At 35.9% G+C, this 20043-nt stretch overlaps 4 protein-coding genes and 1 non-coding gene across 7 annotated transcripts; 2 read left to right on the plus strand and 3 right to left on the minus strand.

Annotated features, from left to right (window-relative positions):
• The first annotated feature begins 2146 nt into the window (after positions 1–2146).
• Positions 2147–5353, plus strand: LOC105765279 (BTB/POZ domain-containing protein POB1). The gene is made up of 6 exons (XM_012584282.2): positions 2147–2709; positions 2839–2985; positions 3296–3417; positions 3503–3566; positions 3719–3998; positions 4373–5353. Exons 1-6 carry the CDS (start codon positions 2448–2450, stop codon positions 5184–5186), a joined length of 1689 nt encoding a protein of 562 aa, XP_012439736.1. The 5' UTR covers positions 2147–2447; the 3' UTR covers positions 5187–5353.
• A 467-nt stretch (positions 5354–5820) lies between these two features.
• Positions 5821–7692, minus strand: LOC105765280 (6-phosphogluconate dehydrogenase, decarboxylating 3, chloroplastic). Its single transcript, XM_012584283.2, has one exon. The coding sequence runs from the start codon at positions 7480–7482 to the stop codon at positions 5995–5997; it is 1488 nt and encodes a 495-aa protein (XP_012439737.1). The 5' UTR covers positions 7483–7692; the 3' UTR covers positions 5821–5994.
• A 721-nt stretch (positions 7693–8413) lies between these two features.
• Positions 8414–13370, minus strand: LOC105765281 (uncharacterized). 2 transcript variants are annotated; one of them, XM_012584285.2, is made up of 8 exons: positions 13212–13370; positions 12852–12896; positions 12280–12406; positions 11888–11957; positions 11177–11507; positions 9763–10800; positions 9290–9439; positions 8414–9116 (listed from the first exon to the last, which is right to left on the minus strand). In XM_012584285.2, the coding sequence occupies exons 2-8, from the start codon at positions 12876–12878 to the stop codon at positions 8682–8684; spliced, it is 2178 nt and encodes a 725-aa protein (XP_012439739.1). In that variant the 5' UTR covers positions 12879–12896; positions 13212–13370; the 3' UTR covers positions 8414–8681. The 2 variants fall into 2 exon arrangements, with proteins under 2 accessions (XP_012439739.1, XP_012439740.1); XM_012584286.2 differs by having other exon boundaries at positions 13123–13352.
• Positions 13371–16881: 3511 nt separating this feature from the next.
• LOC105765282 (putative glucose-6-phosphate 1-epimerase) lies at positions 16882–19568 on the plus strand. 2 transcript variants are annotated; one of them, XM_012584288.2, is made up of 9 exons: positions 16882–17312; positions 17398–17666; positions 17835–17909; positions 17996–18052; positions 18142–18305; positions 18431–18565; positions 18672–18774; positions 18933–19032; positions 19126–19568. In XM_012584288.2, the coding sequence occupies exons 2-9, from the start codon at positions 17574–17576 to the stop codon at positions 19293–19295; spliced, it is 897 nt and encodes a 298-aa protein (XP_012439742.1). In that variant the 5' UTR covers positions 16882–17312; positions 17398–17573; the 3' UTR covers positions 19296–19568. The 2 variants fall into 2 exon arrangements, with proteins under 2 accessions (XP_012439742.1, XP_012439741.1); XM_012584287.2 differs by having other exon boundaries at positions 16882–17666.
• A 109-nt stretch (positions 19569–19677) lies between these two features.
• Positions 19678–19749, minus strand: TRNAM-CAU (transfer RNA methionine (anticodon CAU)). Its single transcript has one exon. It is a non-coding gene; the product is annotated as a tRNA-Met (tRNA).
• Between the last annotated feature and the right edge of the window lie 294 nt (positions 19750–20043).

Genomic DNA, 20043 nt, shown 5'->3' on the forward strand with positions numbered 1-20043 from the left:
ATTGAATATAGAGGTTACTATAAATATAACAAGAGTTAATTTTATTTATTGACTAGAGTGGAGTAAAATAAACATAAAACTATATAAAAAAATTGAATACTGACAAATTTAATGTGAAAGCAATTTAATTTAATAATATACAATAAATAACCTATAAAAATTAAAATATAAGCTGAATTCAGACTTTAATATTTAAGGTTTAAGCCCACCTCAATAAGTTTTATACATTTGTAATTTATTTTATTTTTCTTTATATATTATGTAATTTATATGACATAAAATTAAATATATAATAGTATAATAATATGTAAACATTAAAAATATATTGTTTAAGTTTAGAATTTTAATTAAGAAAATTATATAAAATATTAAATTAATAATTAATTGGATCTAAAACGAGTTTAGATTAGTTATTTACAAATATGGACAAATTTAAACAAAATTTTAGACAAATATATCCAATCAATCAAGTTAAACTTAGATAAACATAAAATATACTAACATTATATATAATTGGCTTAATCCACAAATTGGTACTTAAATTATACTCTTTTTCCCATCTTAATATCTAAACTTTTTTTTTGTTATAAGTCACAAGTGATACTTAAACTATTTTTATTTTCCCAAATTGGTACATTTGTTAGTCCAACCATTAAATCTATTTAAAAAGAGCTTAATCCACAAATTAGTACCTAAACAGTATCATTTTCTTGAGTTCTTACCTAAACTTTATTGGCTTAATGACTTATTTATTCCTCCAACATTTAGAAAAAGAGAGAGTCATTTTAGCTCTTCATTTAATTTCTCGTTTATTTTAAACATTGAACTTGCGCTTTTTTGTCAAATCGCTTCAAAATGGATGGAAAAGTTAATAAATATTGATTTTTTGACATACACATCACGTGGATGTCACATAAGTAACTAATTAACTTTAAAAAATAAAAATATAGAATGCTATTAAATTTATTTAAAAATTTTGTAATATATAAAAATTAAAAAACAAAAAAAAGTATTAAAAATTAATTAATTACTGATGTAGTATCCATGTGACATATATGTCAACGTCAACAAAGTTAATACTTGTTATCTTTTCCATTCATTTTGGGGCTATTTAACAAAAAAAAAAGTGCAAGTTCAAGGGTTAAAAGAGCCAAAAAGTTAAATGGAGGACTAATATGATTTTTTTATAAAGTTGGAGGGCTAAATAAATAATCATGGCAACTTCTTTTTGGCACAAGTGGTACTTAAACTATTCTTTTTATACATATTTTACACCAAAATGTTATATCAATTAAAAAACATTCTAGCCAATAATAAATCACCGTGTCTTACAGACTTAAAAAATTTATTTATTTTCTTTTTCTTTACATTATTTTACCCTTCTATTTTTTCCTTTATAATGTCTGATAATACTAATAATGCTCAAAACTTGTCGTTTCGAGATCGAGATATGACAATTAAATTCGTTTTTGAATTTCATTGCTTGCTTGCTCAACTTAACCGAATCAAAAAAGTTATTCATCGATCAAAATCAGTGTTTTCAAAACCAGACCAACCAGTCGTACCGATAACCGATTGATGTATTGGTCTAGAGATGGGCATTGAATAGATAAACCTGCGAACCGATATAGACCAATTGAACGAAGCTAAAAAACAAACAGTTAAACCAAATTTCTCTATTTTTATGAATTCTTTTAATAACTTATTTGATCAGATCGAAAACTTGTAGCCTGACTAGTTCAACCTATGGTCTAGTTCTTAAGGAAGAAAAAGAAAAAAAAAGAGAGAGATAATATTTTTTGTCACATATTAATTCTTAATTATTATTTAAATTACAGAGCTACCAATTTTGAAATGAAAAAAAGAGCTACCAATTTGTAGATTAAACTTTTCAAAATAAATTTTAAAACAAAAATACCAAGTTTGAAAAAAAGTAATTTAAATACCCTATCGTGATAAAAATAAATAAATTAAATGAGTTAAATCTATATAATTTGAATAAGCTGTAGAGTTAAATCTGCAATCATAAAGGAGATATGCGTTTGGTAGTTGGGTAGCTTAAAAAGTTAAAATCAGATTCATGCTTTTGAGAATCTGAAAATCAAAATTGGATTTAATCTGTAAACAAAATTAAAATTGAAATTAAGCGCAATTGTGTATCATCCGATTGTTTTTGGATTGATCCAACTATACAGCCACCATAACTACAAGTTAATAGAATCAGTTATAACCAATCTTTAACCGCCACATAGCAGGCGGAGGAGATACCAAACCCAATATAAATACGGAAATGGAGACCCAACCAACATTTTCAGGTTCGGAAAATAAAAACAGCGCTTTCGTTCTAGGTTTTGGACTCTGGAAACCTCAATTCCTTCCAACTTTACTTCTCTAATTATATTTCTTACCTCTCTTGCTTTCTGCTTAAGCGCTTTGAGGATTTGGGCATGCGAGTGCCGGACGCTGATCTTTTTAATCCACAATCGGTTATGGACTCCGACTTCTCACCCGGCGGAGCTTCCGCCTCTGCTTCCGTCGACCCGGACTTTGGTTTTGCTTTTGACGACAGTAATTTCTCCGATCGGACCCTGAGGATCGAGATCATGCCTGATTTGCCCGAGACTAAATCCGACGGTGGCGGTTGCTGCTCTATCGCTGATTGGGCCCGTAATAGGAAGAGACGGAGGGAAGATTTCAAGAAAGAGAACGGTTTGTTCTGTTTTGTTTCTAAGATTAAAATTATTGGTAGTTTTCCTTTAAAAAGCTTTTTTTTTTTTTAACAATGTAATTAATGTAGTTTTGAACAATTTTTGGGATTCGGTTCATGGCGTTATGCAGATTTTATCGGGCAAAGTGAGGAGCAAATCTTGAATTGTAACTTGCCATACACGGTGGATGGTGTAACCTATGAGAACCAAGATGAAGAGGCCATGGCAATGGTTGAAGAGTCTCCTTCTGATATTGGATTGAATTCCAATCAAATTGGTAACTTAAATTACATACATAAATTACTTTTTATCATTTGCTACTCTATATATATTCACACACTTTTTCAGGTTTCTTCATGTTAATTAAGGTTTTCTTTTTAGTTAAACTTCACGCGAACAACTCAAACTTCCTAGCTTCCTTCACTTTGTTGTTAATTAAGTTTGGACTATTTCTTCTTTTTGTTAACTGAACTAAAGTTTTTCTTTATGATATAACTAGATTTAAAGTTAGTTTTTCAGTGTGGGGGTATTAGTTACTGTTTGATTGCAAGGAATGAGCATTGACATCCGTTTTGATTCATTTATAGGGAATGATTCCATTTACAACAATGATTCATCTAAGAATATGGATTGTTCAAAAGTTCTAAGAGTCAAGACCATACACATTAGTTCTCCAATTTTAGCAGCAAAAAGTCCTTTCTTTTATAAGGTAAGGGGATGCTGATTGGTTGTTTTCTGTCTTTGTTATTGGTTTTTGTACTCATGGACTTACTGGTTTGTGCCTCTGCTTGCAGTTGTTTTCAAATGGAATGAAGGAGTCAGAGCAGCGACATGTAACACTCAGGATACATGCCTCTGGTAAACGCCAGAATATTTTTCCTATTATTGATCATTTGTCTTATTTTTACCTCTCTTGCCATGAATTCCAATGACATTGGTTTGTTTTCATGTTGGAACCTGTCGAACTTTGTGGTGTTCATTTATGTATTTTTTTCTGATTCTTTGAGCAGAAGAAACAGCTCTCCTAGACCTTCTTAGTTTTATGTATAGCAACACCTTATCAACGACCACACCTACTGCCTTGTTAGATGTGTTGATGGCTGCTGACAAATTCGAGGTTGCATCTTGCATGAGATATTGTAGCCGATTGTTACGGAACCTGCCTATGACCTGTGAATCTGCTTTACTATATTTGGACCTTCCGTCTAGTGTTTTAATGGCTGATGCTGTTCAGCCACTGACAGATGCTGCAAAGCAGTTTCTTGCTGTGAGATACAAGGATATAACCAAGTGAGTGCCACTATTATTTACAACATTAAATACATAATTATACTTTGAGTAATTTCTTAACTGTAACCACAAGGTTGCTTCTTTTGTTATCAATATATGAAAATGGGGCACCCTTTTGTTGATATATATATGGCTTTGTTTTGAAGTTTTACCCTGCTGCAAAATAGTGGGCATTCTTTAAAAATAACGTGGCAAGAAATGCAGTGTTGCTTGTCCTGTTTATATTTTGCTTATTGGACGTGTATATATGGGTTCCTTAAGTGGAAAATTTTGTGAAATTAGGTTCAATGTTTCATTAACTGTCGTCTTTTAGGTCTATTGTTGAGTTAATCTCTAGATAATGGACTAACCAGTTTGCATTGGTTATTTGTCAGGTTCCAGGAGGAGGTACTCAACTTGCCTCTTACTGGTATAGAGGCAGTATTTTCTAGTGACGATCTCCAGGTAGCTTCAGAGGATGCTGTTTATGACTTTGTGCTGAAATGGGCTCGAACACATTACCCAAAACTGGAGGAGCGACGTGGAATTTTTGCAACACGACTTAGTCGCGTAATACGTTTTCCATATATGACTTGCAGAAAGCTGAAAAAGGTTTTAACCTGCATCGACTTTGATCCAGAACTCGCATCCAAGGTTGTGCTTGAAGCTCTCTTTTTCAAGTCTGAGATGCCACACAGACAACGGGCACTTGCAGCAGAGGAAGCGAATGCCACCTATCGTCGCTTTGTGGAGCGGGCATACAAGTACCGTCCAGTCAAGGTTGTAGAGTTTGAACTGCCTAGGCAGCAGTGTGTTGTGTACCTGGACCTGAAACGTGAGGAGTGTACACATCTGTTTCCAGCAGGAAGGGTTTATTCCCAGGCATTTCATCTTGGAGGACAAGGTTTTTTCTTGTCTGCTCACTGCAACATGGATCAGCAAAGCTCATTCCATTGTTTTGGGCTGTTTTTGGGAATGCAAGAGAGGGGATCTGTCACATTTGCTGTTGACTATGAGTTTGCGGCAAGGTCAAAGCCAACCGAGGATTATGTAAGCAAGTATAAAGGGAATTACACTTTCACTGGAGGAAAGGCTGTCGGCTATCGTAACCTGTTTGGTATACCCTGGACGGCATTCATGTCAGATGATAGCATTTACTTTATAAACGGCATCCTCCATCTCAGGGCTGAACTCACTATTAGACAATGAATTTGTGAGAAGCTAGTATTTTAGACGTTTTGCTTTATCACCCTCTGCAAATTCCTTCTGAATCCTTGTAAAATTTTGAATAATTATATCTTATGCATAAAAATATTATGTATGTATATAAAATCTATTTGGCAATCAAATGTAGAACTTGCTAGCCTTCACTGGTAGTCATCTATCCCGCAATTGGGATGAAGGGTGTGAACTTTTTACATTTTGAACCAAAAAATGAAGCAATTTTTCTACTATAAAATGACTTGGATTAGGAATATTCAACTCCAAGCAAAGAGTGCATCTGCTTGAGCCAACAAAGCAAAATCCATGCAAGCAGCAAAAGTGCATCAAAATGGGAAAAGACATGCAAAATCCATATGATAGGAGAGAAAATGGGGGGCTAAAATAAATTACAATATCCATTCATCGAAATTAATTGGAGAAGGCATTAGCAATGTTACTCGCCCTTTTTCTGACAACCTTTTTGCCTTTTACACTAACAAATGTACCAAATTTCACAATCATTATTACCAAAATGCTTAGTTCAAACTCTTGAACAGATTCATTTCATCGTTTATTGTTTGAACCTATAACAGTATAACAGGAATACAAGGCTTTACCCCGTCTGCCAAGAATCATTCAATTTTCACGACTCAAAAGGCATGCATTTTATTAAAAGAAAAAGAAAAACTTCAAGGCTGAACAATCCTTGCTATGCCAAGGTAGAATCCTATTCCAACATAAAAACATAACATAACCAATGCTCATTTGAAACAAACAAGTAAAGCCAGAGTACAACAAACCAAACTCAGAAACCTCAATTGAGTGCACCAACACCGGCATTACTCTTTTGAGCAGACTTTTTCCACTCTGTATGAAACGACCCTGGACGATCGATCCTCTCATAGGTGTGTGCCCCGAACAAGTCCCTCTGTGCCTGCACGAGATTGGCCGGGAGCCTTGCACGCCTATAGGTATCGAAATAGGCAAGACTAGCACACATTCCTGGTGTGCTGATCCCAGCAGAGATGGCCAACCCCACAACTCTCCTCCAAGCAGCTTGCCTCTGAACCATCTCCCTAGCAAACTCAGGGTCTACAACCAAGCTAGCCAAATTGGGGTTCCTCTGGTAAGCCTTCTTGATCCTATCCAAAAACACAGCCCTAATAATACACCCACCTTTCCAAATCCTAGCCAACTCTCCAAAGTTCAAATTCCACCCTTTTTCAACACTTTTCGCTCTCAACAAATTCATCCCTTGAGCATAACTGCATATCTTGGACGCATATAAAGCTTGCCTAACATCATCAATCAATCTTTTCTTATCAATTCCTTTTGCTAGGCTCCCAACTTCTTCTTTCAATCCAGCTTCTTTCAAAACCTCAGCAGCATTTTCCCTCTCCTCCTTTAACCCACTCAAATACCTACAATCCAATGAAGCTGCGATCGTAGGGGCAGCAACAGACAACTCAGCAGCTTGCTGCACCGTCCATTTCCCGGTACCTTTCATCCCAGTCTTGTCTAAAATCTTATCCACCAAAAACCCATCACTCAAATCATCCTTAACTCTAAAAATATCCGATGTTATCTCAATTAAGAAACTTTCAAGCTCACCCCGATTCCATTCAGCAAAAATCTCAGCTAATTCATCATTCGAAAGTCCCCCAACATGTTTAAGCACGTCATAAGCTTCAGAAATCAACTGCATATCACCGTATTCGATTCCATTATGAACCATTTTAACGAAATTACCAGATCCTCCTTCGCCAATGTAAGTAACACAAGGCCCATCCTCGACTTGCGCTGCCACTTTTTCAAGTATGTCTTGGATGTTCGAATAAGCCTGGTGAGATCCACCGGGCATCAACGACGGACCGTTACGAGCCCCTTCTTCGCCACCGGAAACACCCATACCGAGATAAAGAAGACCCTTATTTGAAACTTCTTGGATTCTTCTCTCGGTGTTCTCATACCACTCGTTACCACCATCGATGATACAGTCACCGGGCTCCATATGATCGGATAAAGCAGCAATGGTTTGATCGACGGGTGAACCAGCTTTGACTAAGATAACAACAGATCTGGGTCGTTTGATAGAGAGAACGAATTCACGAGGGGTGTAGTGACCGAAGAGTGGGAGTTGGCCTTCGTCTTGGGCTCGCTGAACGGTTTCATCGACTTTGGAGGTAGTACGATTGTAGACAGAGATAGGGAAGCCTTTTTCGGCGACGTTTAGAGCGAGGTTTTGGCCCATGACGGCCAAGCCGGCAAGGCCTATGCGAGAAAGAGCAGGGGATGCTTCCATTTTGGGGGGAGATGGAAAAGAGGGAGGAAATGGGAGGGAGAAAAAAGGGTGTTAGATATATGAATGGAGAAGGGAAATGGGGGAGGGTTTTGTGAGAGATATTTTGTTAATTTTTAAAGGAAGGAAGGGAGGTGGGAAGGGAAAGAGTTTGGCTTTTTGAAGGAAGGAAAGATTTTTGTTGAGAGTGACGGACTCGTCGAGGGAGTGAAAGGGCAAATTGGCCTCAACAAACGATGAGAGAGGCGATCTGTTCGAGGAATCGTTACTGACGGCTCCCTTATACGGCACCGTCTCAACTGGCACTAAAACAACCTTTGCCAGCGTCGAAAATAGAGGATTTTCTTTTTGGATTAATATCTTATTTGGTACCTGAGTTTAGATTACTGTTTAATTTGGTACCCGAGTTTGATTTCCATACAAAAGGCCTATGTGCTCTAGAAAAAAAAAACATAGGTGCTAAATAGGGACAAAAAGACTCAAAATATTAAATTGAATATTGAAGCCAAATTCAAGTACCAAACAATGTATTAATCTTATTTTTTTCCAAGTTTACAATTATTATTAAATATTTTGAAAATAAAATATAAAAATATTGTATTCTAGAAAGATCAAATAAGTAAATAAAAACATTTAACTTAGGTTGTAAAATTTTCGATTCTGAACTTCGGATAGTAACGTTCTTCAACACGATTTTGGCATCATTAATTAGACTTCAATTGTGATCAAAAGTAAAAATATTAAATTTTAAATGTGCATAAAGTATAAGGACTTAGGAAAAATTAGACCTCTAGGATTTTAGTTACACCGTTGCTGAAAATTTGAGTATTGAGCTTTAGTTAAGTTCCCAGTGATTGATGTTATCAGGACTCTAGCTTTGCAGCTTAGCAAAATATTTTTGAGAGGTTTAGGAAGAGATTTTGAAGCTATGCTGTGAATGCCGAAATAGTTATTTCATCTTATATCTGTTTATATCCTGTACACAAAACTTAAATATAAATAATCACTATCGCCTCCAAAATTGACAAATTCCACGTTAAATTCACAGCTTTGATCCTAAAATTATTCAGTTCAAACTCTAAAACACAATGCATTACTTAGCAGTAAGGCTAGGCTTTCCATGAATTTCAATGTAGAATTGCCAGGTCAAAGAAAACAAGTCCTCAATGGTGGAAAAGAATTTTCACTGGTAAATGTGGTTTTCAGCACTCGATTCGAACAGCCCCACTTTCCGATGAAATGAACTTGGGTTTCCGAACCACTTGCTCCAAGCATTGGATGACATCTCCAATCTGGAAAGCATCACAATTACAGAGCACGAGCCCGCATTCGTTCCCTTTCCCTACTTTCTCGACGTCGTGTTTCTCCTGCTTCAATGATGCACAAGGTCCTTCGAACACAACTTCTCCGCTTCTCAACAGCCTCATGGTTGCTGTTTTGGAGACGCAACCGTCAATCACCCGGCAGCCTGCAATCTTTACATCCCCACCTTTTGCCTTGCTTTTTCCCTTTATCTCAAAGATATTCAGCACCTCAGCTTCCCCGGCTACCTGAGTTTCAAAAGTGCCAGGGGCCTTCTCTACTATCATATTGCCGATGTCCTCCAAAAGGTGATATATGACACGGTGCATCAGTATCTACAATACAAATAATTAAGTTTAAAAAGTTCCATTCCGATGTGCTTCTACAACACAATAACATCAATTGTTTATAACCTCCAAAAAAATACTAGGATAGATGTACATATACATATAAATTGACGCTTACTGCAAGATAGAGATTGAGATTGAATGCAATGGGAAGTTAGTACCTTTATGCCGGCTTGAGTGGCTGCCATAGTAATAGAACTAGCAGGACTTTTCACATTAAATCCAACAATGCATGCACCACATGCCTGCGCTAGGTCCACATCAGACTGACAAACAGGCCCCACCCCTACATGGACTACATTCACGAAAACCTGGAAATGAAATTGGACAGTATCGATTAGAAAACACATCACATGGGAGAACCAACAGGATTAGTTTCAATAGTCAATAACAATGACCAGCATCACTTCCTTTTCGTTTTTACTTCTCATTTTCAAAACCAGAAAAGAATTGCAGCATAGTGAGGTGAGAAGGCCAATGCTTTACCAAATTAATAGTTCAGCATATTCGAGTACTTGTACAAGTAGTGATGAATACCCAACAAACATCAGCAACCAAGGCAGTGGGGATTAAGATCATGAACATGTATATATAATATATATTTGTCGGATAATATAGCTCGACTTTCACAAACCTGAGGACTATTTAAAGATCTCAGTGCATCGGTAACAGCCTGGACAGTGCCTTGTACATCTGCTTTTACAATGATTGGCATTTCAGCCCTCTGAGGCACTTCTTCTGATTGTTCCAATTCCTCGGCCCTTCCATTGCTGATCTTCAATAGCCTGTCTCTCTCAAATTTCTTTTTCCTCCCTGCACTAAGCATTCTAGCGCGCTCCTCAGATTGCACAACTATAATGTCATCACCTGCCATCGGAAGCCCCTTCAAACCTTCAATCTCAACTGGCATTGCAGGTGTTGCCCGCTCTGCCAAATTCCCAACCACATCTCTAATGGCTCTTATTCTGCCCCACTCTGAGCCCACAACCACATGCTGCCCACAAACCAAAGTCCCTGCTTTTACTATTGCAGTGGCTAATGGGCCTCGCCCTTTGTGAAGTCTGGCCTCCACGACATAAGCTTGTGCAGGTCCATCTACACGTGCTTTTAGGTTCATCACCTCAGCCTGCAGTAGCAAAGCTTCCTCCAAGTTATCCAATCCGGTTTTCTTTAATGCTGAAACTTCAACCACTTGAATATCTCCACCCATATCCTCCAACAGCAAACCCTCAGAAGCAAGCTGTAGTTTTACTCTCTCAGAGTTAGCAGCTGGTTTATCACATTTATTAACAGCAACCACGATTGGTACATTAGCTGCCTTTGCATGAGAGATAGCTTCAAGAGTCTGGGGCATCACCCCATCATCCGCAGCTACAACTAACACAACAATATCCGTGACAGCTGCACCTCTTGCTCGCATTGCACTAAATGCGGCATGACCAGGGGTGTCGAGGAATGTAATTGATGCCCCTGACTGCATGCTAACAACAAAAGCACCAAGATGTTGAGTAATGCCTCCAGCTTCATTGGCTGCCACTGATGTTTGACGTAAAGAATCTAAAAGGGAAGTTTTACCATGGTCAACATGACCCATGACAGTCACAACGGGTGGCCGTGGGAGAATTTCTTTACCTTCACTGACATGTATCCTCTTGACACTGGCTCCAACTTCCTGCAAAACCATCAAAAGTCCCCAAAGAAGCCTTTAACAAGATAAATATAATGGGTCTAACACAAAAGGAAAGGATTGAAGAGAAAGAGAGAAACTCAATGATCAAAAGCAAATACCACCACGATGTTGTATCATAAATGGTTCATTATATATATCTAATTAAGAGAAATGTTGTAGCAAGAAAAATGCATAAAAATATAATATATTCCGAGTCAAAAAGGGAAGCCAGCATCAAATTTTCAGAGGATAATTCCAGGATATGAATTAGAACTCATCATTCCACTCAAAGGTCTATATGAGCACGCACACAAGTTTTGCATTTTAAATTGCAAACAAGATACTTCATCAATATGTCAGAGTAAAGAATGAGAAATACCATTGCAATGAGCTCCGCAATATCAATGCTTAGAGGGTGAAATTCAGAATCAATACTTTCCCCAACATTTATGAGAATATCCTGAAGAACACCTATGCCCTCACCAGTTCGCTTTGCGAGCTCAACAAGGGTCATACCGTCAAATATCTCAACAGTTCTCTCTTGCAAGGATTTGTTTGTTCTCTTCAGTTTAGGAACATATGGAGCTACAACAGGCGGGCTCCTTTCCCTCTTGCTATACTTCCCTTTAGGTTTTTTCTTGCTAACCTTTAAACCCAATTCCTCCTCAATGCCCTTTCTAGCCAGTAATTCTGGACTTGCATGAAAATACCTAAGCACAGCCAGGGTTCCACAGTCAATAACATTTCTCAAGTACAGAAATTATACTTAAATCAGTTATTTGAATCAATAAAGCCTGCTTAACACCATTCCAAATTCCTTTTCTTTTTGGTCCCATTGATAGCTATTATACATGTCTAATGAGAAGATAGAAAAAAATTGTTACACAAGTGATGTTCGACTTCTTGGAGAATATATTTTATGTCAAGTACTGCAACAGATAAGCAACTCAAACATTTGAAGAGAAAGGTCAAAATATTGAAAGGTGTTGATCCTCTCTATTGAAAAGGTTAATAAAAAGTTCTATAATTATAGCGGAGATAGTATCTTCCCAGGACAGAACACAAGAGTAATTGAAGGAAGCCAACTTACCGTATTAAAGGTTCATTTTTCAAAATTTTGTGATATCTAGATCCCCGTAGAAACAAACTGAAAGACAACCCTGCAGTAGCAAATATTTGAGGTGAATATGGTAACACAAAAGTCAAGTTACATGGTTCATTGGCTGTTATCTAATTATGTAATCTTCACTGAACCTGACTAACTACAACTATGCAAACTTCAAAACGAGAAAAAGTAAACGAGATAACAATTGTTGAGTGAGTAATTCATTGCTAAAACCCATAAGTAGGGCTAGTAACTGAAGTTCACTAACTGAGACACATGCATGCTCCAAAAAGTAGAAATAGCATGTATTCATATGTTTTATTGACACATTAAACAAGCTAATGCATGCCTAGATAAATATGGATGGCTCAGCTTACCAGGCACACATTTAAAAGAAGCAGAAAGTGATTTTACTGCAAGATCAAAAGTAGACGAAGAATTTAAGCCAGCTGAAAGTCCAACAGGTGCTGAAGCCAGAGCTCTAATGAGACTGGCATTAAGTCCCTGTAAACAATGTTAGAAAATCATTAGCAATCATAGATGATAACTAAGGCACTTGCAAAACACTTAACAGACACGCTCTTTCTGTGGGACAATATATATGTTGCAGCTAATAAAAATGTGAAGGGAAAGACTAAATATCACTAATATGGTCATATTCAAAGCACTTCACTGCAAAATGGATGGAAACTATTCGAATAAAATGCATCCGATAATGCAGTCAAATTCTCATCCAACCTGAAAGTCTCAGCTAAAATCTAAGTAGAGGGAAAAGAAAGTCCCCCGATTAACACTGTAACAAGTACTCTTATAAATTCCAACCTTTTCCTACCCTATGATACAATGATTCAAGTGGCAACTTAATGAATAACGGCTACAAACAAAGAACGCAAAGATAATTAAGGGACCCTCAACTCAACCAATGCCAACGCAAAAAAAAAAAACTTACTTTCTTCCCAACCCCTCGCCAAGCCATTCATGCAGATGTCAAGCTCTGCAATAAAAAACTATGAAGATTAGAGATAATAAAAGAATCTATATTGCAATGTCAAATTCAAATAAAAACCGCAGACCTTAATACCTTATTCAATTTCTGTGTTTCCCACAAATTAAAAAAAAAAAAACCCAACATGGTAAATAGAATAAACTCAAGTATAAAACAATAAATGCACCCAAAAAACCCCCAATAATTCATTTAAAGAAAAAAAACAAAAACTCACGAGTAATGGAGAAGATTCATAGACGAAAAGCTGACAAAACCTCTGTTTGTAAACAACAAAAAGAAAAACAAGGGGGTATGAGAAAGTACTGTGTTTGATGTGGTGTTGTTAGAGATTTGTAAGATGCAAAGTGGTCCGAGATTCAATGCTTCTCCGACGGAGCTTTGGTCGGTTTATTCAATCTTTGCCCCCCTTCTAACAAAACCCACATCATATCATGTGTGTTATCAGACCAGAGATTTTAGCTAGGTGAGGTTTTGCTTTAACCATGTTTTTGCTATAGTTACTTTTTTGCCCCTCGTGTCGTGGGTGATCTCATATGGGCTATGGCCCATGTTTTAGGTTTTTATTTATTTATTTTTAGTTAGACCGACTTTTACGTTTCTTTTGGAGGTTTTGTTTTATTGGATTCTTCCCTTCTCATTCTGCTGGGCCGATCCCCCTCCCAATTTTGGTCCATTCTAAACTCTCTTCATCTCTCTTTCGCTTTTGGACCATTGCTGTTTATATTTTATAGTTTTATTTATGGTAAAATTATTATTTGTATTAGGAATTTGATTGTATTTTATTTTTCATTTGAAAAATTAGTAAATTGATCATGTGTGCTAGATTAAAGAGCAAACTGGTCATTCCATTAAAAAAATTATTTCTACCATTAAGAGATGACGAGAAAGGATTGTATGAAATTGTGATTCCATGTCATTCTCATCCCTTCCCAATAGGAGAATGACAAATCAAAATTTTCTCCTGATTTTTAACATTTTTAGTTGGATTTGAATTTTTTCAGGAGAAAAAATCTTGATTTGTCATCCTCTTATTGGAAAGAGATAAGTACGACGTGAAATCGTAGTTTCGTATAATCCCTACTCAATAGATGACATAGTTGACGAAAAACGTAGGTAGCAATCGACACATGACATGTGTGAATATTTTAAAAATAAAATCATAAAAATAAATAAAATTTATAACAATTATTTAAAAAGTTAGATTTGTCCTGTGTTTTCAAATAATTATAAAATAAATATGAAAAATATTTAAAAATTATAACAATTACAAAAAATAGTCTTAATATAAAATAAATCTCACCAAACCACAAATTCAAAATGATAGGATCTGTAACTTTTTGTTTTCAATCAGCAATATTTATATTTCACGCCATTTACTATTAACATATTCCCTTAAATGTGTATTATTATTTTTGTCCAAATTTGTAGTATAATTTCTCATGTTTGTCTACGTAACAGTGTACAATATGCAGAGACAAACAACTGTTTAAAACAAAAGCTTTCACTTCCATTATATTTATCATTTCAATTTTTTAAAATTTATAGCAATTCATCATGATAATTATTAAATATTTAAATAAATTTTAACTTGATATAATTAATTTGTAATTTGCATATTTATTGTAATTTAAAATAGTTTTAATATTTTTTATAATTCTTAATCATTTTAAAATAATTTTATATATTCTTAAAATTTTAATAATTCTTTGAAAAATCGCATTCAGAATTTGAACAAAATTTTATTTATTTTTTAGATTGTTTTATTTTTAAAATTTGCTATTGTGGTAAAATACCACCTCAACATGAGATACACATGGCATGTCATGTATTGTTGCCTTCTTAACTCCATGGGTCATATCACTTAATGGTAAAAATTGATGAAATTTTTAACTAAATGACTAGGTTACTATTTGATCTAATGTATAGAGACTAATTTGTCCATATTTTGAATAGAGGGGAGTAAAATGTAATCCGACTCTTAAAATTGAAGCATCCATAGCACTTTTACCTTATATGTGTCGAAGCCTTTCATTTTCTAATGTAAGATTACATTTGGAATTAACAACGAATGGAGGAGGAAAGGAGTTTGGTATTTCATAAGCCTTGAGTATTATGAATGGGAAAAATAACACTAGAAAAATTGCCCTAAAAAATTTAACTTGATTCAATTCGATTGGATTCGAATTTTAGATTTAGTGTTAATCTAATTTTATCACCGGATATTATGATGTATTGAAAAGGGAAAGTGATTGATTAATTTTGAATTTAATTAATGGTTTATGGTAGAAAGTAATTGCAAATGGTATTGGCAATTGGGATTTGGGACCAAACTCTAGTCGAAAATTTCTCGAAAAGGTGTAATAATTGTAGTAGACACCCCTACCTAAATAAGGTACATACATGCATAAGTTTAACAAGACATACATACAAGAGTTTGAGAAGCAAAAAACTCGTGCTCCAAATTTCAATGTCCAACGTTTATTACAAATCATAGGAAGCAAGAAGCTCTTCACCAATGAAAAACCCACACATCCATACACCAAAAAGATTGGTTTCCATCAATGTATTTCATGCCAAAACATGGTTTAGGCAATTTCCATGGATGGACAAAGCTTTTTCCATCTTTTTTTTATTTTTAGAGGACAAGTCAAAAGTAGAGAAAAACCAACGCGCTCCACTGGTTAGACCAAGTCCATATAAAAGTATTTGATGATTTCATTAGCCACCTATTTATGATGCTTTTTTTTTTTTTGGTGGGGTCTAAGTTTGAGTGCCTTCTTAAAATTCCAGCCCCCAAGCCCCCACCTGATCTGTGTGTTCTTAAATCTATGCTTTCAAGTCTTTTAATGGGGCACATGATTTTCCCCTTCGAAGGATTTGTTCTTCAAGGAAATGATTTTTCGATTGTTACTTGTTAAAAGATCAATGTCTATATAAATTTGAAAACAAAGCCCTGCCATTGGTTTATTATCTTTGTTGACATTGATTTACGAAGGCATGAGATTTCTGCCCAAAGATGGGTATTAGCCAATAAGGTGATCAACACATGCTAATGGGGGCAAAAGACTAAAATTTCAATGTAAAACATCATTGGGCTAGCACTGGCTGTTGTTCTTTTGGGCTTTTCCTCTTTCCTTAGCCATTGGTTAGTCACATGCCTTCACTATTGACGGTTGAGAGAGGGAGAGAATTATAAATTTGTCCATATATTCAAACTTACATTTGAAATATAAATTGAATGTAAAAATGTAATTTTATTATTTTGAATTTGTTTATATATAGAAAATTATAATTGAATTATATCTTTTATTAATTTGTTTATTTTAGGAGTTAGATTTTATTTTACTTTTAGTTCCTATAGATTAGATTAAAAAGTAATTTTGTTATTTTTATTAAAAGAATCGTCCATTTATATCGATAAAAACTGATAACACATGACATGCCACGTGTACTTCATACTAATATATATATTTAAATTATAGATAGAGTACTTTATTCAATACCCAAAGCAACGAATCTATCCCACCTATTTTAAGATTGGGTTTGGTTTTCTTTGATTCAGCATTGAAAAACTTTCTTTACCATGAATGATGATTTTGTTGAAAGAAGTGAGCAATGGAAAAAAAGAAGAAAATACTGAGACTTCATTCATTTAGTTACATCCGTTGAATCTACTTTATTTGCAACATTAAGAATAAGAAAGAAAAAAAAACTCTTATCCCTATCTTCTACTCATCTTTTTACATATAGGATTTAATTACTAATATATTTGTTGGGTCGTTAATTCAGTTAAACTCATGGTCGCAGGTTAAGACTTCATAGAGTCTACATCATATGTCTAGAAGCCACCACCACCACCATCACCGGTCCATGCCAAAAAGTTTGTCCTTCTTGTTTGGTCTTTGGCATAAATTCTTGACTTTTAAAAGAAACCGGGTACCAAATTATAATAAGAGTCAGTCGCCTTCCCCCCAGCATGACCCCATACGAGGGAGGGAAGAGATTAATATATATATTTATTAATAATCTCTTCAACAAACCCGACCTTTCCTTTTAATGAAACGAAAAGGTCAGACTCAAATTTGCAGACAAATCTTTCTCCATTAAAAGGGTAGTTTGTTCTTGACTTGACCTTCCTTCTCCCTATTTTCAAATCTTTAAAAACTGTACCTGTCTTAAAGCGTTTTTAAGGTGCCTCAACATTTAATTTTGGTTGTCTTTGAAACCGTTTTTGGTCGGTTCTTTCAAGTTTTAAGACAGTTTGATTATCTGGGAAGTAGTTTCTAGACTTGGGTATTTTTTCCTTTTCCTTTTGATATAAAATTTCCTGTCACTGAATTTGGTCTGTTTTGGGAAATTTGGAGGGATTTCAAATCCATCATCAAGCAGCCATCTGTCAGTGAGGTTTTTGCTTTTCTTTTCTCTTGTTGGCAGTTTTAATGGTGAAGAAAGATTAAGGTGGTTGCATTGGTAGTTGGGATTTTTTCAGGTTTGGCTTCACGAGGAAATTTTGGGAGGGGTTTTTCACAAGAAAGTGTGAAGGGGAAAGTTCTGTTTCTGATTACTCTTTAACTGCTGCACCGATTGTTATAAAGACAGGGAGAGATCTATCAGTGTTTGCATCTTTTGTTTCCTCTTCTTACATTGCCTTACTGTGTTTTCACCATGAATAATTCTGGGTTAGCTGTTGAAGTCTCAAAGGATAGAAATGGAGCTGATCAGATTCTTCTTCGGAATCCTCGCGGGGCATCTGCAAAGGTCACAGTCTTCTTCTTTTTATCTTTATTTTCTAGTCTTTTTCACAATTTTAAGGTATCAGGAATATTGAACTTTTAAAATCTAGCATATGCTTGATTCTATTTGTAATTTAATCTAACTACCGTTTTGGGGTTAAATAGTTATATTGATTGTCTGAAATTTATTCAGGTTGGCTTGCATGGAGGACAGGTTCTTTCATGGAGGACTGACCGAGGTGAAGAATTGCTGTTCACAAGCAGCAAGGTAAACATTAACATCTGATGTCTTAAGCCGTAGTGTTTGTATTATGCTCTCCTTTGGTGTCTTAAGCCATGGTGTTTATATTGTAGGCAATTTTCAAGCCACCATATGCTGTTCGAGGAGGGATACCTATATGTTTCCCACAGGTATTTAGGATTCAATGTTTATTTGCATCAGTTTTGTATAAGTCCATATGCATCTGGTTGACGATGAGTTTGTGTTTCGAATTTGTTAGTTTGGTCAGCGAGGATCGCTCGAGCAACACGGATTTGCCCGGAACAGGACTTGGATCATTGATGAGAATCCGCCACCATTGCATCCAAATGATGCCTGTGGCAAGGCCTATATCGATTTACTGCTAAAGCCATCGGAAGATGATTTGAAGATCTGGCCACACAGGTGAGATCTTAATCTGCCATGAATCATCAGAAACTGCTATCAAATATTAAGAAGAGTTGTCTGCTATAAAAACTTCTTTATTTGTGAGTAATGCATATTGATGATTGGTTTTTAACCCTTCCCAGTTTTGAGTTTCGTCTTCGGGTAAATTTGACTGCGGATGGAAATCTTAGCTTGATATCACGTATCCGGAATATCAATTGCAAGCCTTTCAGTTTCTCAATTGCTTATCACACATATTTCTCCATATCTGATATCAGGTACATATTTATCTACCTTTCAAGTCCTTTGATCATCACTCCATAAAAATTTACTCTTATGGTAAAGAAAGTAAATGGATATATTTTCTTGTATGCTAATTAACAGTGAAGTGAGAGTAGAGGGATTGGAGACTCTTGACTATCTTGACAACCTATACCAAAGGGAGCGCTTCACCGAACAAGGAGACGCCCTAACATTTGAGTCCGAGGTAAAGCTTAGACCCTCCTTTAGATGGAAAAGCTTTTCAGTTCTTGGAACCCTCAAAGCGTAGCCATCGGTTGATAAAATATCATGCTAATTAATGTGTCCACGAGGATTATGGTTGAATACATGTTTAAGGCTTAATTGTTGCTTCTCAATTTGCAGGTGGACAGAGTTTATCTCGGCTCAAGAGATGCCATTGCAATATTCGACCACGAAAGAAAACGGACCTTTTTCATAAAGAAAGAAGGCCTTCCAGATGTTGGTAAGCTTTTAAAACCTAGCATGACATATTCATAAACTTAATGCAACCTGAAAACACCGGCTTTGATGTAAAGTTCCTTTTGCATTTCTTCAGGTGTTTGGAATCCATGGGAGAAGAAATCTAAAGCCATGGTTGATTTTGGGGATGAGGAATACAAACAGATGCTTTGTGTGAATGGGGCAGCAGTTGAAAAACCAATAACATTGAAGCCAGGTGAGGAATGGACTGGCCGTCTGGAGCTTTCGGTTGTCCCTTCAAGTTAAGGACAGCAAATAATACAAAATAAAACCCCCTTAGTTCAACCATTGAATCTGTTTATTTTGTATTCAATTATTTATGATACTAAGGTAAATAATAAGAGATTTGATCACTGTCTGTGCCCCCCTAGTGATCGTGGAACTGTAAATTCCTGTAAGTTGGAGATATGTTTTAGTGTTTCTCCATAATAGCAGTGGCATTAGTTGTTTTTTTAAACTACTAAACATGTGTTAACGGTCAATGTTGCAAAAAGAAATGATAAGAAATAGATTTGTTTAGTCTCTCTCTGTATGTATTTAATATTTGCATCGCTTGTATGCATTACCTGTAATAAAAAGGCCTGATGCAAGATTGAAAAAATTGATGGCCCGGTAAGCTACTTTCTTTTATCAGAGCCAGGTTTCGATCCTGGGACCTGTGGGTTATGGGCCCACCACGCTTCCGCTGCGCCACTCTGATAGTCGAGAGAGACTTGAAAACTTAATTATAAAGTCACTAAACACTAGGCCACTCATTTCTTCATTCCCCTTTGCCCTTCGGTCCTCATGCACCATTGTGTTAGGTCCATGTGTTCAAGATCTAGAGGATGCATCCACTTGTGAGGGTGTAGTGCTTGTCCCTTTGAGGCTATATCTAGTTCTAAAACGGCTCTACTTTTTTTTTGAGGGGGGGTGCTTTTGCGATGGTATAGTCTTCCTCAATAGAAAGTTGACATGCCGGTTGACTTAGAAAATGGTCTTCTAGCCATGGTGC

This window comes from Gossypium raimondii, chromosome 12 (assembly GCF_025698545.1).
Source record: "Gossypium raimondii isolate GPD5lz chromosome 12, ASM2569854v1, whole genome shotgun sequence".
Lineage (NCBI taxonomy): Eukaryota > Viridiplantae > Streptophyta > Magnoliopsida > Malvales > Malvaceae > Gossypium > Gossypium raimondii.

Coding starts and splice junctions, on each gene's coding strand:
- LOC105765279 (XM_012584282.2), top strand. CDS start 2,448: ATGCGAGTGCCGGACGCTGATCTTTTTAATCCACAATCGGTTATGGAC. Junction 2,710..2,838: donor AGATTTCAAGAAAGAGAACG/GTTTGTTCTGTT, acceptor GGCGTTATGCAG/ATTTTATCGGGCAAAGTGAG. Junction 3,567..3,718: donor ACTCAGGATACATGCCTCTG/GTAAACGCCAGA, acceptor TTCTTTGAGCAG/AAGAAACAGCTCTCCTAGAC.
- LOC105765280 (XM_012584283.2), bottom strand. CDS start 7,482: ATGGAAGCATCCCCTGCTCTTTCTCGCATAGGCCTTGCCGGCTTGGCC.
- LOC105765281 (XM_012584285.2), bottom strand. CDS start 12,878: ATGGCTTGGCGAGGGGTTGGGAAGAAA. Junction 10,801..11,176: donor TTGCGGAGCTCATTGCAATG/GTATTTCTCATT, acceptor ATGGTTTTGCAG/GAAGTTGGAGCCAGTGTCAA. Junction 9,440..9,762: donor GATCTTTAAATAGTCCTCAG/GTTTGTGAAAGT, acceptor TTTCATTTCCAG/GTTTTCGTGAATGTAGTCCA.
- LOC105765282 (XM_012584287.2), top strand. CDS start 17,574: ATGAATAATTCTGGGTTAGCTGTTGAAGTCTCAAAGGATAGAAATGGA. Junction 18,053..18,141: donor TACCTATATGTTTCCCACAG/GTATTTAGGATT, acceptor CGAATTTGTTAG/TTTGGTCAGCGAGGATCGCT. Junction 19,033..19,125: donor AGAAGGCCTTCCAGATGTTG/GTAAGCTTTTAA, acceptor GCATTTCTTCAG/GTGTTTGGAATCCATGGGAG.